This window comes from Sminthopsis crassicaudata, chromosome 5 (genome assembly GCF_048593235.1).
Source record: "Sminthopsis crassicaudata isolate SCR6 chromosome 5, ASM4859323v1, whole genome shotgun sequence".
Lineage (NCBI taxonomy): Eukaryota > Metazoa > Chordata > Mammalia > Dasyuromorphia > Dasyuridae > Sminthopsis > Sminthopsis crassicaudata.
The window spans coordinates 301,800,146-301,812,771 of record NC_133621.1 but is presented as its reverse complement, the minus strand read 5'-3'; the positions used below and the strand labels follow the sequence as shown (position 1 = coordinate 301,812,771).

The following is a 12,626-nucleotide window of genomic DNA, read 5'->3' as shown; positions in this document are numbered from 1 at the left end:
CAGTGTCCCTCAGCTTCCACGGGCCCTTTGCCCCGGGAGGGACCATCCTTAACCCGTCTCTGCCCCCAAGAGGTGGCCAAACTGGATAAGGAGGGGGGCATCTGGGGGAATGGGCACTCACACCGTGACCTCAGCACTTCCTGAGCTCCTGGGCACACAAACACACTACGGGGACCAGGGTTAAAGTGCACTTTTATTTTCTAGTACAAAGGCTAAAAGATGCAAGTTTCGTCTGTTTTATTTTTAAGAAGGACCAAAAAATTGTTATTAAAACATCTACAATATTATCCAGATACTAGGACCTTATGAATATTTAATATTAAAGTGTGGTATTCTTAAAATTTTTAATACACAGACATTTTAAAAGACTATTAACTCCATCATTACCTGGCTGTGAAATGCAACGCTCCCCCCTCTTTGCTCATTTTGGACACATTCTCCCAGCAATCCATGCAGGTTTATATCACTGAGGGGGAAGGGGTGTGATTATCCACACACGTGCATGTATATAGCTATACATATATGCACACTATTGTACGTACACATATATGTATACATGCAGCTCCCCTCGGTCTCCCCCTCGTCTGTCCACGAGCGGCCTGGTGGTTTTGGTCCCAACCCCGAGCTTGGATTTCAGAGTCTAGAACTAAAGACCATTGCAATCCTTCCCATCACCTTTTGAACCATTATTCCTCCGCCTTTACAGGCCTTTCTTCTCTAGTCTCTTTCACTCTGATCTGTATTCACCTGCTTGTCAGGTGGGCACAACTGCCCACCCCAGGGAAGAGATATCCCCGGCCCAAGGGGGATGCGGCCTCCTTTGGGTTAATTGCCTTTTTCCCCCATGCACGATCATCATAAGTCTAGAGCTGGGAGGGAGCTCAGAGGCCATCTAGTCCAACGCCTTCACTTGACAGACAAGGAAACTGGCCCAGGGAGGTTATATTATTATATTATTAGCCACATGTAATAAATAGTTGAGCCAGAATTCAAACTCTGCTTTCTCCCATGGCACCCATGGGCAGGAGCATCTCTCTAAATGGGCCGGGCAGAGCTGGACCTCAAGGCTGCCGAAGCTTGGTGGCTCCAATTAAACTGGGCCCTGTCCCACCGCCGGGCCCTCTCTTTCTGCCTCCCTCAGGCTGGGTGGGGAAGGGAGATACGGGCAGAGCTACCCGCATCTCACTCATTAAATGACTTCCAAGCCTACCCTCCTATGCTGTCAGGCACTGGGTCGGAGGTCGGGGGGCAGCAGTTCCCACTCCCCTTGTCCCCAGACAGAGAAGGCAAATTACAGTCGGGGCTCCTGATGCATTTCCCAGCCAGGTCCTTTATCCCTCAGCTCCTTACAAGCAATTCCTTGGATACCACACACATATATAATATTATATAGAGTGATATATTTAATACCTGTGTATATATGCATCACGGCGCCAACATATATACACACTAAAACAAGGCTGGTGACAAGAGACAGTAATACCACATGTCAGGTTATCATATCGGGGAAAACAAGTATCTACGTTCACAGCAATCCCTCCCCGTGGACCCCCGCTTCTGCCTTCAGCCGGACCCCGAAGCAAATACCCTTGAATTGCAATCTCCTCAGGCCCCGTCACTCATTGGGGGAGGGGGACAGGGCAGGGTGCATGCCATGATCGTAGACTAAAGGGTGGGGGTCCCAAGAGTGGATGGTGGAGGGAAGACCCTATTCTCTCCAGCTTCCACGTCATTAACATCGCCTTCCAAGAGGCCAAAGGAACAAAAGCATCTGATGAGCCCCGTGCTTCCACACAGACCGAGATGGAAAGAGGAAGTGTGCCCTTTCTCTCCCCCAAAGCTCCCCCCCAAGCCTAAGGTCCCAATCTGGTGGGGGGGCTTTTTTGGAATGTCTGGGGGACCGGTGCCTGAATCTGGCAGGAGTGGACGAGGTTGGGGGGGATGGACATAGAGAAATGCTCAACTGAGGTGTTAGAAGGTGAAGTAGTAGAAAGTCTGGTGGGCTAAGGTGGGGGATGGGGTCAGAGGAGTTGGGTGAAGCCCTCCCCCATCCATTCTAAACCCAGGATATTTCAAATCAGGGGAGCAGGTGCAAATTGGGTGGCTTTGTGCATTGCTTCAGTGTGTGTGGCAGGGGACAGCTCCCCTTGGCCAGAAGGACCACAGTTTTAGAGCTGGAGGGGACAATCTCCATTCTTACAGATGTGGAAACTGAGGCCCAGAGCAGCGAGGTGACTTACGTAAGGTCACACAGCAGGTTTGGCAGAGCTGGTTTCAGAACTCGGGGGTTTTGGGGAAGCCGCATTCTCCCTAGGTCCTGGTGCCGCTGTCCATGGTCCCAGTCCTAGGTGACTGGTAGCCGAGAAATGGAAAGTCCCAGGTTTGAGTTTCAGTTTTCATGTTTGCTGGCTGTGTGACCAGGTGAAAGTGACCCCTCCTCTTAGAGCCTCAGTTTCCCCCTCTGCAAAATGTCCCGCCTCCTTCATTGGGAACACTTCTGACGGAGCTGGAGAAATTAGAGCTCATTCTGTCAGAAGTCAGGCCCCCACCTAAGCCCGACAGGGTCCCTTTCCTAAGCCATATCAGAGTTGTGGGTGAGGGGCAGGAATGGAGGGGCTGTCTCACCAAGCCTAAGAGTTATTCAGACTTTTAGCTCATTGGTATTAGTATAAGTAGCACACCCCACCCCACCCCGGTCTATCTTCCCGTCCCACATCCACTCTGGGCAAAGCGGACCCCGGTTAGGGAGGAACCATCCTTGTCAGAAAGCTGCTGAGGAGGAGCCTTGGCTCTCCATCCCCACTCCTTCCTCCCCATTTCCCTAAGCCAGATCTAGCTGATAATCTAGGGGTGCTGGTGAGATATTTGGTATATCTGGTACAGGGGATTACTGGCTTGGGACATGGAGGATCCACATTCAGTAGGGATGGCGTCCCCTAGCACAAACTGGATCGGGATCGCCGCCCACCCCTCTTGCCCTATGCTTCTTCTGCCATTTGTCTCTTGGATTACAGAAGTGTGAGAGACAGGGGACAAGAGAGTCGGGTTAAGAGGAGGGGCTGGAAGACCCCTAAGTTTCCCAGCTGTGTGGATCCCAGGGCGGGCACAGAAGGGAAACAGAGCTACAAGAAAGGGATCTCCAGCCAAAAGGACAGAGGGCTGAGGGAAAGACGGGAGAAGCTGGTCTCCTTTGGCAGCTGGGGAGTGACATGTAAGGGAATACTGAGCTCCATCGTGTGGATCATTAAGGAAATATGTGGTTTAAAGCTCAATGGGGCATCTGTGCTCTTTGAGGTCTCCAGTTGTGTCCCTGTCCCCATCTCCCGCATCCCAGATGGAAGGGCTGAGATTAGGAGCCCAGAATAATGGGGAAACCAATTCAGCCAAACCCTCCAAGAAGACAAGGATCCCTGATGTCAAGGACCCAGGTTTTTGGAACAAAACACAAAACTTTGGCCTGAAGCCACTAGACGGTGTCTGTCTGTCCTGTTCCACCCTACTTTGGGAGACGATAGGCCCAATACCACAGAATGACACTTAATGATCTGGGACACGTCTGACTGATCCGGGATGTGTGTGTGTGTGTGTGTGTGTGTGTGTGTGTGTGTGTGTGTGCGCGTGTGCTCCCTCTTGTCTCTGAATACTGACTGGTTGTGTAAATGTAGTCAAGCCAATTTTGCCCCTCTGAATCTCAGCTTCCCCATCTGTAAGATGGGGTGATAATACTTGAGCTCTCTACCTCCCAGGATCATTACGAGAAAACACTATAGAAATGTGAGCTATTGTTATTATCATTATTATTATTCTGATTATGTGCGTGTATGGAGGGGTACTCCTGCCCCACACAGAGGGGAATGAAGGGGGACCCCGAGGGTGTGGGTGTGCATTGGGAGAGAAAAGATTTGGCCAAAGATCTCCTTTCCAAGTCCTCCTCCATCCCCTCTGCTTCCCCAGCCTGGCTTTTTGGACACCCATTTAAGAACAAGGAAAAAAGCCATCGAAGTCACAAGGGGCCATGTCCTTTAAGCCCTGTGGCAGGGACGGCTAACGAAAAGTGGAATCAAGCCAGTGATGGGAGGCCAGAAGAGCCAACTCTGGGAAGGGGGAGGCCAAGCGAATCTCATCTCATCCCCCCTTTCTTCTCACTCCTAGTCCCACCCCCAGAGCCCCATCCCGGGGCCCCCTATACGCTGTCCTGCAATAGGAAATTGTATTTGCCAAAGTCATCATCCATGGGGCAGAGCAGCATGTCGTTGCGAGCCTTGGCCAGCTTCTGTTTCAGCACCTCACGCCGATCCAGCCATTCAGTCAGCTCCTCCTGCCCGTGGGCACAGCGACACTTCTCCCCATCTGGGCAAGCCTTTTTTTTCTGGAACCTATGTGGGGGTGGAAGCAGGGAAGATGAGAAACTCAGCACTGTCCCTGGGGACCCGTGGTCTGCCCAGGCCGCCCAGCTTCCGGCCTCAGCCCACCCAAGTATGAGGAGGGACCAAAGGTTCGTAAATCTGGAGCTGGAAGGGACCTCAGAGGCCACTTGGTCCCCCCTCCCCCTTCCTGTTACAGATAAGGAAACTGAGGCCTTATGGAAAAGACTCCTCTGGGAGCTCCTGGCAGCAGAGGCCTCCGCAGGGGACTCGGCCATGGGACACCCTAGTTAAGTGACCCGGGGAAGCAGACGCCCCAAGAGCGCCTGGTACCTAGCCCCATTCTGGCTCTTGCTCCCGACACTATGCTTGGCTCTGCGGCACGAGGGCCAGTTCAGAAACGCCGGTCCCCAGGTTCAGCCATGTTCATTATCAGCTGCCTCAGAGAAAGAGTGCCAGTGCCAGTGCCAGTGCCCTTCCAAGCACCCTTCCCGGCCACGGCCGCCGCCTTCCACAGACCCAGTGTCCGGCCTCTGGGACTGCTCCGGGACTGGCTGTGCCTTTTCATTGCCCCAAAGCTCCAACAGCCCAGAGGAGAGATATCCAGCAAGGTTGTAGACTGAGGCAGCGGATTAGGTGGCAGGAGAGCCGGGCTCCACTTTGGCCGGCACGCTCCCTAGTGGGGTGATGGTAGGGCTGGTCACGGCCCACTCTGAGCACTGCCTACCTCACAGGGTCGCTGGGAGGGGGCAGTGAGACAGAGGGCAAGTGGCTTTTAACATGGCTGTCCCCACTCGAGGAGACACCAGGGGCTGTTGTGCCCACCCTGTGCCTCTGGGAAGGGCTTTTTAGTTACGATCTATCTGTGGCTGAAAGAAATCATTACTCAGCAGCCAGTGACCACCTCTGCACTGAGCCCTTCCACAGACCACAGGCCACCTACTCCACGAGGACACCCTGCTCGAGGATTTCAGTGGGGGTGGCGGCCAGAATGGTGGCCCAGAAGAACGGAGGCTCCTTGAGGGCAGGAGCTGTTTGCCCTTGTCTTTGTCCCTCTAGCCCCTAGCATGCTTCAGTTGTTCGGTCACTTTTGTCGGTTGTGTCCAACTCTTCCTGACCCCTCTTGGGGTGTTTCTGGCAGATACACCGGAGGGTTTGCCATTTCCTTCTCGGGCTCGCTTTAGGATGAGGAAACTGAGGCAAACAGATTTGAGTGGCCTGCCAGTATAAGTGTCTAAGACTGGGTTTGAACTCAGGACTTCCTGACTCCAGGTCCAGTGCTCTGCCCGCTGTGCCCCCAGCTGCCCTGGCACACATTAGTGACGCTGAAAGTACATCGGCCTTTGGCTCTATACTTAAAAGGATTTAGGATTTAGCCCTAGAAGGGCCTTAGACTCCCTCTCTGGTTCCAGATATGAGGGCTCCAGAGAAGGCCAGTGGCTTGCCAGGGTCACTTATGATCACAAGCAAGGCCCTCAGTTTCTCACAGAGAACTCTAAGACTTGCCCCCCTACTTATCTCACTTGTGCTTCCTTCTGCAGAATGGAAGCTCCCTGAAGGCAGGGATTGTTCTGGTATCATCAGTGCCTTGCACATAGTAGGTGCTCAATGAAGGAAGAGAGGAAGAAAAAAAGGAGAGAGAAAAAAGTAGAGGAAGAAGGGGAAAAAGAGGAGGAGAAAAGGAGGAGGAGGAGGAGGAAATGATGATGAAGAAAAGGCTTTGCAAACTCTAAAGCGATAGCTGGATGCACCCCCACCTTGGGATACCATTGCCATAGACCTGCTGTCCTCAGGGATGTCCTCTGGGCCCTACCTCACCCCCAGCCTCCTCGTTCCTTCCCGCTCCCGGCGTCTGCGGCCAGCTCGGAGCCAGAGGAACCCAACGGGCTCGGCGCCCCCACCCCCAACCCACTCCAGGAGCGGCACCTTTCACACAGCCGGAACTCGCCCATGGGAAAGCGGAAGGTCCAACAGGTGGAGTCGCTATCTGATGTGAAGACCTTCTCTTTGTGCTTCTCGGACTGGATGTGCTGCTGCCACTGCTTCTTGCTGTTGCTGTTTTTGCCACAAAGCCAGCAGTGCAATCCCATCTGTGGGGAGTGGGGGGGAGGGTGCTAGGCGAGCCTTCTGAGCACTCCCATGGGCTCCGAGGCCCATCTCGCTGGCTCTCCTTCCCAGGCTGGGGATCTGCCCACCTGGCCCCCTCTGCTTTCCTCCTAGTCTGCTCCAGGTCTCCCTCTCCACCCTGAGGTCCCTGAGGCAGAGGTGACAAAGGTGTCCGCCCCCACCCCCAAACCCCCCATCCCTCCTTCACCTGTCCCTCAGGCTGCCGACACTTTCACCCAGCCCCCGGCTCCCATACTCAGTCTCTAAGAGCATCGCTCGCACTGGATCCCAACCCAGAACACCTACATGGAGGGCAACCTTAGTGGGAGGAAGCAGGTAATGGGATGGTGCAGATGCAGGGGGAAAGGAGAGCAGGACACTACACAACACCCACAGTGATGAAAAGGAAAGTGCCATTTAAAGCCTCCTTCAATGCAGAGGTGAAGTTAGTGCTAAGAATGGATCCCCTGAAAGGGTCCTGTTATCAGGCCGAGACCAATGACCAGGTTTTACAAAACTGGGGCATGAATCTGAATGCAGAAGACCATTTCAAGGGATCCATCATTTGCGCCCAACCAGACCTGACGACGACTAACCGCGACTTCAGAGGATGCAGGGTGAGGGACTATGAAGGCAAAATGAGACATGACCAATGTGCTGATTAATTTTTCAGACGTGACCAATGTCATATGTCACTTATATGTCACAAGGAAGGAGTTTTGAGTTGGGAGTAGAGGGCGGGAGAGCGGGGAGGGACGAGACTCACTGGGAACACCAACGATGTTTTTAAAAGAAAATGAAATGAAATGAAACATTTTTTAAAGAGAGAGAAGAGTGGGAGAGGGGGAAGGAATCACAGAATTTAAGAGCTGGAAAGGCCCTCTGGGCAGCTAGTACAACCCCAATACATTCAGCCCAAGGAATGAATCCCCTCTACAAAACACCCCTCCTCAAAGAACTTCTGCTTGAATACCTCCAGGGTTGAAGAATTCATTACCTCTGAAGACAATCCATTCCGTCCACATTGAGGAAATTCTACTCTCACTAAAAAGCTCCCTCTAACTTTCCCCCATTCATTCTTCCCACTGGACAGAGAGCTAAAGCCAATACAGGTACTTGCAGATGGGGATCCCCAAGTTCCCCTTGCCAATCTAATCACCATAAGTTTCTTCTATTTCCTCTGAGGAAAGACTCTGAAATCGCTTGCTACAGCCAGAGGCTAGGGGCTGAGTTGTCCATCTCTTTCTATCCAGATGTGACATCCAGATGTGTTCGGACAGGGCCAGAGGGCCTTAGGATCTGCCTGCCTCTCGCTCTGCTCAGTGTTACCTCTAGTGCTGAATTAGTGCTCAGGAGCTGCCATGTCACCGAGGAGCTGGGCCTTTCTCCTGTCCTGTCTACCCCGCTCGGTGTTTGTGCAGCTGCCTTTTGTTTTGTTTCGCTGGGGACCCAAAGTACGGGACTTTACCTCTGTGGTCCTATTTAGCCTGGTGTTTTCCAATACGTTCTGAGCCCCTCCTGGCTTGGGGTCACCCACAAATCAAACATGCCAGTTTTCCACGTAAGTCGCAGCTATGAAGGTTGGAAAGTGTGGCCGGGAAGGCCTCATTACCATGACGTCCGCGTAGTCCGTGGGCATCGGGATCTGCTTCTCTCCTTCCCGAGGGGTGACTTGAGTGCCTTCCCCGGGCTTCCCAGGGTTGTGTTTCTTCAGCCACATGTCATAGGTCTGCTGCATGTCTAGGACTGGGAAGGGGAGAGAGGCAGAGGCAAGATGGCGGGCTAGAAGTCCCATCCCTACACAGAGCCTTGGATCCCGTCCCAGTGACCACTCCGGACACCCTCCCTGCCAAAAGCTTGCCCAGCCTATTCGGTGGATGTGAGAAGGGGCAGCTGTTGCCCAGGACACAAGCCTAGTGGGGAAGCGCCCAAATGGCACGGCCTTCTCACTAGACCCCGACCGTTGGGCAGTTGACCCCGTCCCTCACGGTCTGCCCCGAGATCACTCGCAGCATCTAGCTTGGGGCTGTTAAGTCCAGCGGCTGTGTGGACTGTTGACGTGGAGCTGGGGAAGGTTGTGATGAGGGAGACCTCGGGTCCTCTGGCCACCCAGCCTGTCCCCAGCATCACCATCACAGGCACTACTCCCCCCCCCCCCCCGTCTCTCCCCGGGTATTCCAGGGAACCATCATCTGAAATGGAGTCCCCTCTGTGGGTGAATGGCAGTCCAGCCTTTATTGGAAGACCTCCAACGATGGGGAGCTCGCTCCCTATCTGTCAAAGAAGCCTAATCCTCCTTGGGACACTGAGCCAGGCTTCTTGCACCCTCCTCTCTAGGGGCCTGATTCTGTCGTCTGGGCCCAAGCTAATCCCCCTTCGCCTTTCAGGAAGCCAATGGGAAGGAAAATTTGGCAACTTCCAATTCTTCAAGTAGAGAGGGAGGGCCCAGAGCCAGAAGATAGCCCAGGCCGTGAGAATTATGGGTAAAAAGCAGGCCGTTAAGGACTCCAAATAAGTAGTTCCATTAATTTCACTCTGTTTTAGAAAACATTTGTTGACATTTAGGGGAATGTTGGTTCTGACTCCAACGTACCCATTTCCCTTAGGGGAACCCTGGCTCTGGGCTCTAAGTTGAGGGCTCCCATTTCCTTCCCTCCCCCCTCCTCAGCCTTCCCTCCCTCCAAGTCACCATGGACACACTCACTCTTATTCTCTTTCATGAAAGTCCACATGTCTCTCTCCTCCGGGCTGTGGGCGAAGGAACAATTCCCCACGTACTGACACTTCCGGCCATTCTGGGCATGGATGCACAGCTGCGGCACAAAGGGAGGGCCCTGAGTCACTCCTGCCCTGAGTAGCAGCATCCCCCCCGCTCGCTGAAGCCCGCCGAGAGGGACAGAGGTGCTGTCCACACTATCCTCCCTGCAGGCTGCGGGTCTGGCTCACAAAGACCCTGAGCCCTGGGGGCCCCAGGCTGGATTCCTTCCCTGAACTCCTGCCTTCCCTCCTCACTAAATCAGATCTCTGGGAAGCTGGACTATACCCTCCCTCCCCCGTCTTCCGTGGCTCCCTATCGCCTCTAGGAGAAAATCAAAATCTGCAGCCTGGCACCTAAAGCCGACTCCCACCCACCTTTCCAGTCTCATTTCATCGTGTTCTCCTCACGTACTCTCTGTTCCCATCAAACCTGCCTACCAGCTATTCCCTGTACACAACATCCAACTCCCACCCCATGCCTTTGCTTACACTGTCCCCCATGCCCGGAATACCCTGTGTATGTGTGTGTGTGTGTGTGTGTGTGTGTGTGTGTGTGTGTGTGTGTGTGTATGTGTCTGTCTGTATCTCTTTCTCTGTTTTTGTCTCTCCCCATCTTCCTCTCTTTCTGTCTCTGTCTCTGTCTCTCTGTCTCTCTGTGTGTTTCTCTGTCTCTGTCTCTCTGTTTCTCTCTGTGTGTGTCTCTCTCTCACAGAATCCTCCCAAGCATGGCTCAGCTGGCACCTCCCACACTCAGCCTTTCCTGATCTCCCTGCTCCTGCTTTCCCTCTAGGAACAACTCTGCCCAGTTTGGTTTTTCCTTCTCTGGGGCCATGTTGGATCCCACAGCAGAAGAGAAACTCCTTCAGGGCCGGGCCTGTGATTGCCTCAGCATCTCCAGCCTGCCCAGCAGAGCACTCTCCAGCATTTGCCTCCCTTTGGGGCTGGCTCCGTGATGCCCCTGGAAGACGGAACTCCCAGGGAGCAACTTCCCTTTCCCAAAGCAGTGGAGCCCTAAAGAGCTGCCCAGGGCCCTAGAAGAGTCACTGGGCCCTGGTCCCGCAGCCTGGAGAGGTGTGAAGCAGGCAGGTCTGCCTGCTCCCAAAGCACCTCCACCTCCTGGGCCCCCAGGCTCCCAGCGGGCCTTGATCCTTATTTGTTGACTTAACTGAGAACCTCAGACACACTATGTGTGGCTGATGACCATCCCACGGTCAGTGATGCTGCCAGAGCTTATTCTCCACTGGCAGAACCTCTGGGAACTGGTGACACTCTGGTGCCTCAGTGAGGCTCAGGGTCAAATCTTTGGTGGAAGAAAAGCAGGACCGAGTAACATAAGCCAAGGGCCAATGAGGGGCCCAGATAAGGGCACTCAGAGGAGGGGCGGGGCCACGGACTCAGAACTGGAAGAGAACCAAAAAGTCCCAACCTCTAGCCTCCTCATAGGACAGAGCAGACTTCCAACGGAGACGGGGCAAGTGACTTGCTTAAAGGCACATAATGCGATTACGCCCCTATGTGCCCAGCATCAGGGGCACAAAAACTGTCCCCATCCTCAAAAAAGCTTTTGTTCTTCACAGAAAAGTGAACCAAAGTGATGGGGGACAGGACAGGCTGGGGAAGTGGCACGTGTCTGAGCAGGGGAGGGAGCGGGGGATGCTGGGAAGGAGAAATGGGGGAGTGCATTGTGGGCATGGATGATGGATAACTCTGGGTAAAGACCCGGAGCTGAGAAAGGGGGAGCGACAAGCTGGATTCTGTGAGCCATAAGCAGGCCCCGCAGCTGAGCTGAGGATGCGAGAAGGGGAAGACGGGAAGGGGAAGAGCAGGAGCTGGAAAAGCCGGGAACGACTTCACAGAGGAGGTGAGCGGGAGTTAGGGGAAGGGTTTGGAGAGAGGATGATAGGGGAGAGACCACTGTGACACGAGCTCTAGTGTCAGAGGCCCAGAGTTCAGATCCTGCCCCCAATACCTTCTACATGTGTGACTTTGGACAGCCAGTCTCCCAAGAATTTGGTCTGCCCCCATGTAAATTGTTGGAGTTGGACTGAATGGTCTCTTCCAGTTCTAATCCATAAATTATGAACCTTAAGTCACGTGACTTCTCGCAGCCTCAGTTTCCTCATTTGTAAAATCAGGGGCCTCTCAGGTCTTTCCCAGATCTAGCTCGGTGACCCCATGCTCCCATGCCTGTCCGCTCCAGACCCCAGAGAAGGCTGGCCACCCCTAATGCCTGTGAGGGTGGGTCTTTCCAAAAAGCAGCACAGTTCCCTAAGGGGGAGGAGGACTGGAGCATGAATAGGATCTGAAATAAAGATACTGAGACTCACATCCTGGCTCTGATGCTAGCTCTCTGACTGGCCATGAGTCCTTTCCCTTTTGCAGCCTCAGTTTCCTGAGCTGTAAAAAGGGACGATTCCACTCGCACTTGCCCTTCTTCTCCAGGTTAATTGGAGCTGTTATTGGGACCTTCAGAGGCATGGGCCAGAGACCCCGGACCTGGCAATGAAGACCTCCATTGTGCGAGCCCCCATGTTGCCCATCCCTCTATTACTCACATCATACTGCTGAGGGAAGCTGCGGATGGAGGGGAGCGGCCGGACAGACACCCACTTCCTCTTGACTTTGGACATCACCAGCAGGACCCGTCGCTCCTTGGTCCAGCTGGAGGGCAGAGCAGAGAAGCCAAAAATGAGGAAAGGGGAAATAGATGAGGCTGGAGACTGGGCACGGGGCTTCTGGCTCCCGCTTCTGACCAGGGATGGGAAAAGCTGCTTCTCTGCCCACCCGCTCCCTGGATACCTGGCAGGGTCACCTGTTTCCCTTCAGTTCAACCCTTCCATCCTGTGATCTGTCAGCCCTACTCGACTCAGTCTCCAAAAAATGCAGCCTAGATCAGAAAGCCCCTTGGACACAGGGTTTGTGGCTGAAGGAGACAGGCCTTGGCTTGGAGGGTTTGACATTAATTGCCGTGAGTGGGGGCAACTAGATGGCCCAGTGGAGAGAGTACTGGTCCTGAAATCAGGAGGATCTGAGTTAATTTCAGCCTCCAGCTGGGTGACCCTGGACAAGTCACTTAACCCCAACCGCCTCAGCCAAAATAAATTAACTGGGATCACAGCTTGTCTATTTCATTTTTCTGAGTCTCAGTTTCCCCATCTTTAAAACAGTGATAAACACAACATGGTATTTTCACATTTTTGTTGTTATCGTTGTTTGCTTATTTTGTTTTTTCTCATTTTTTTCCTTTTTAATCTGATTTTTCTTGCACAGCATGATACATGTGAAAATATGTTTAGAAAAAATTGGACATGTTTAACCTGTACTGGATTATTTGCTATCCAGGAAAGGGGGGGATGGAAGGGAAAATTTGGAAAAAAGGTTTTGTGAGGGTGAATGCTG

General features: G+C 53.3%; 1 protein-coding gene across 1 annotated transcript in view; it reads right to left on the bottom strand.

Annotated features, from left to right (window-relative positions):
* Positions 1-222: 222 nt before the first annotated feature.
* Positions 223-12,626, bottom strand: part of ZC3H7B (zinc finger CCCH-type containing 7B) — an 82,583-nt gene continuing 70,179 nt past the window's right edge. The window contains exons 19-23 of the mRNA XM_074271815.1: positions 11,783-11,888; positions 9,175-9,283; positions 8,083-8,216; positions 6,291-6,454; positions 223-4,376 (exon numbers count right to left, since the gene is read on the bottom strand). Of these exons, the coding sequence (XP_074127916.1) occupies positions 4,184-4,376; positions 6,291-6,454; positions 8,083-8,216; positions 9,175-9,283; positions 11,783-11,888 (706 nt within the window). The 3' untranslated portion in view covers positions 223-4,183. The remainder of the gene's footprint in view (positions 4,377-6,290; positions 6,455-8,082; positions 8,217-9,174; positions 9,284-11,782; positions 11,889-12,626) is intronic.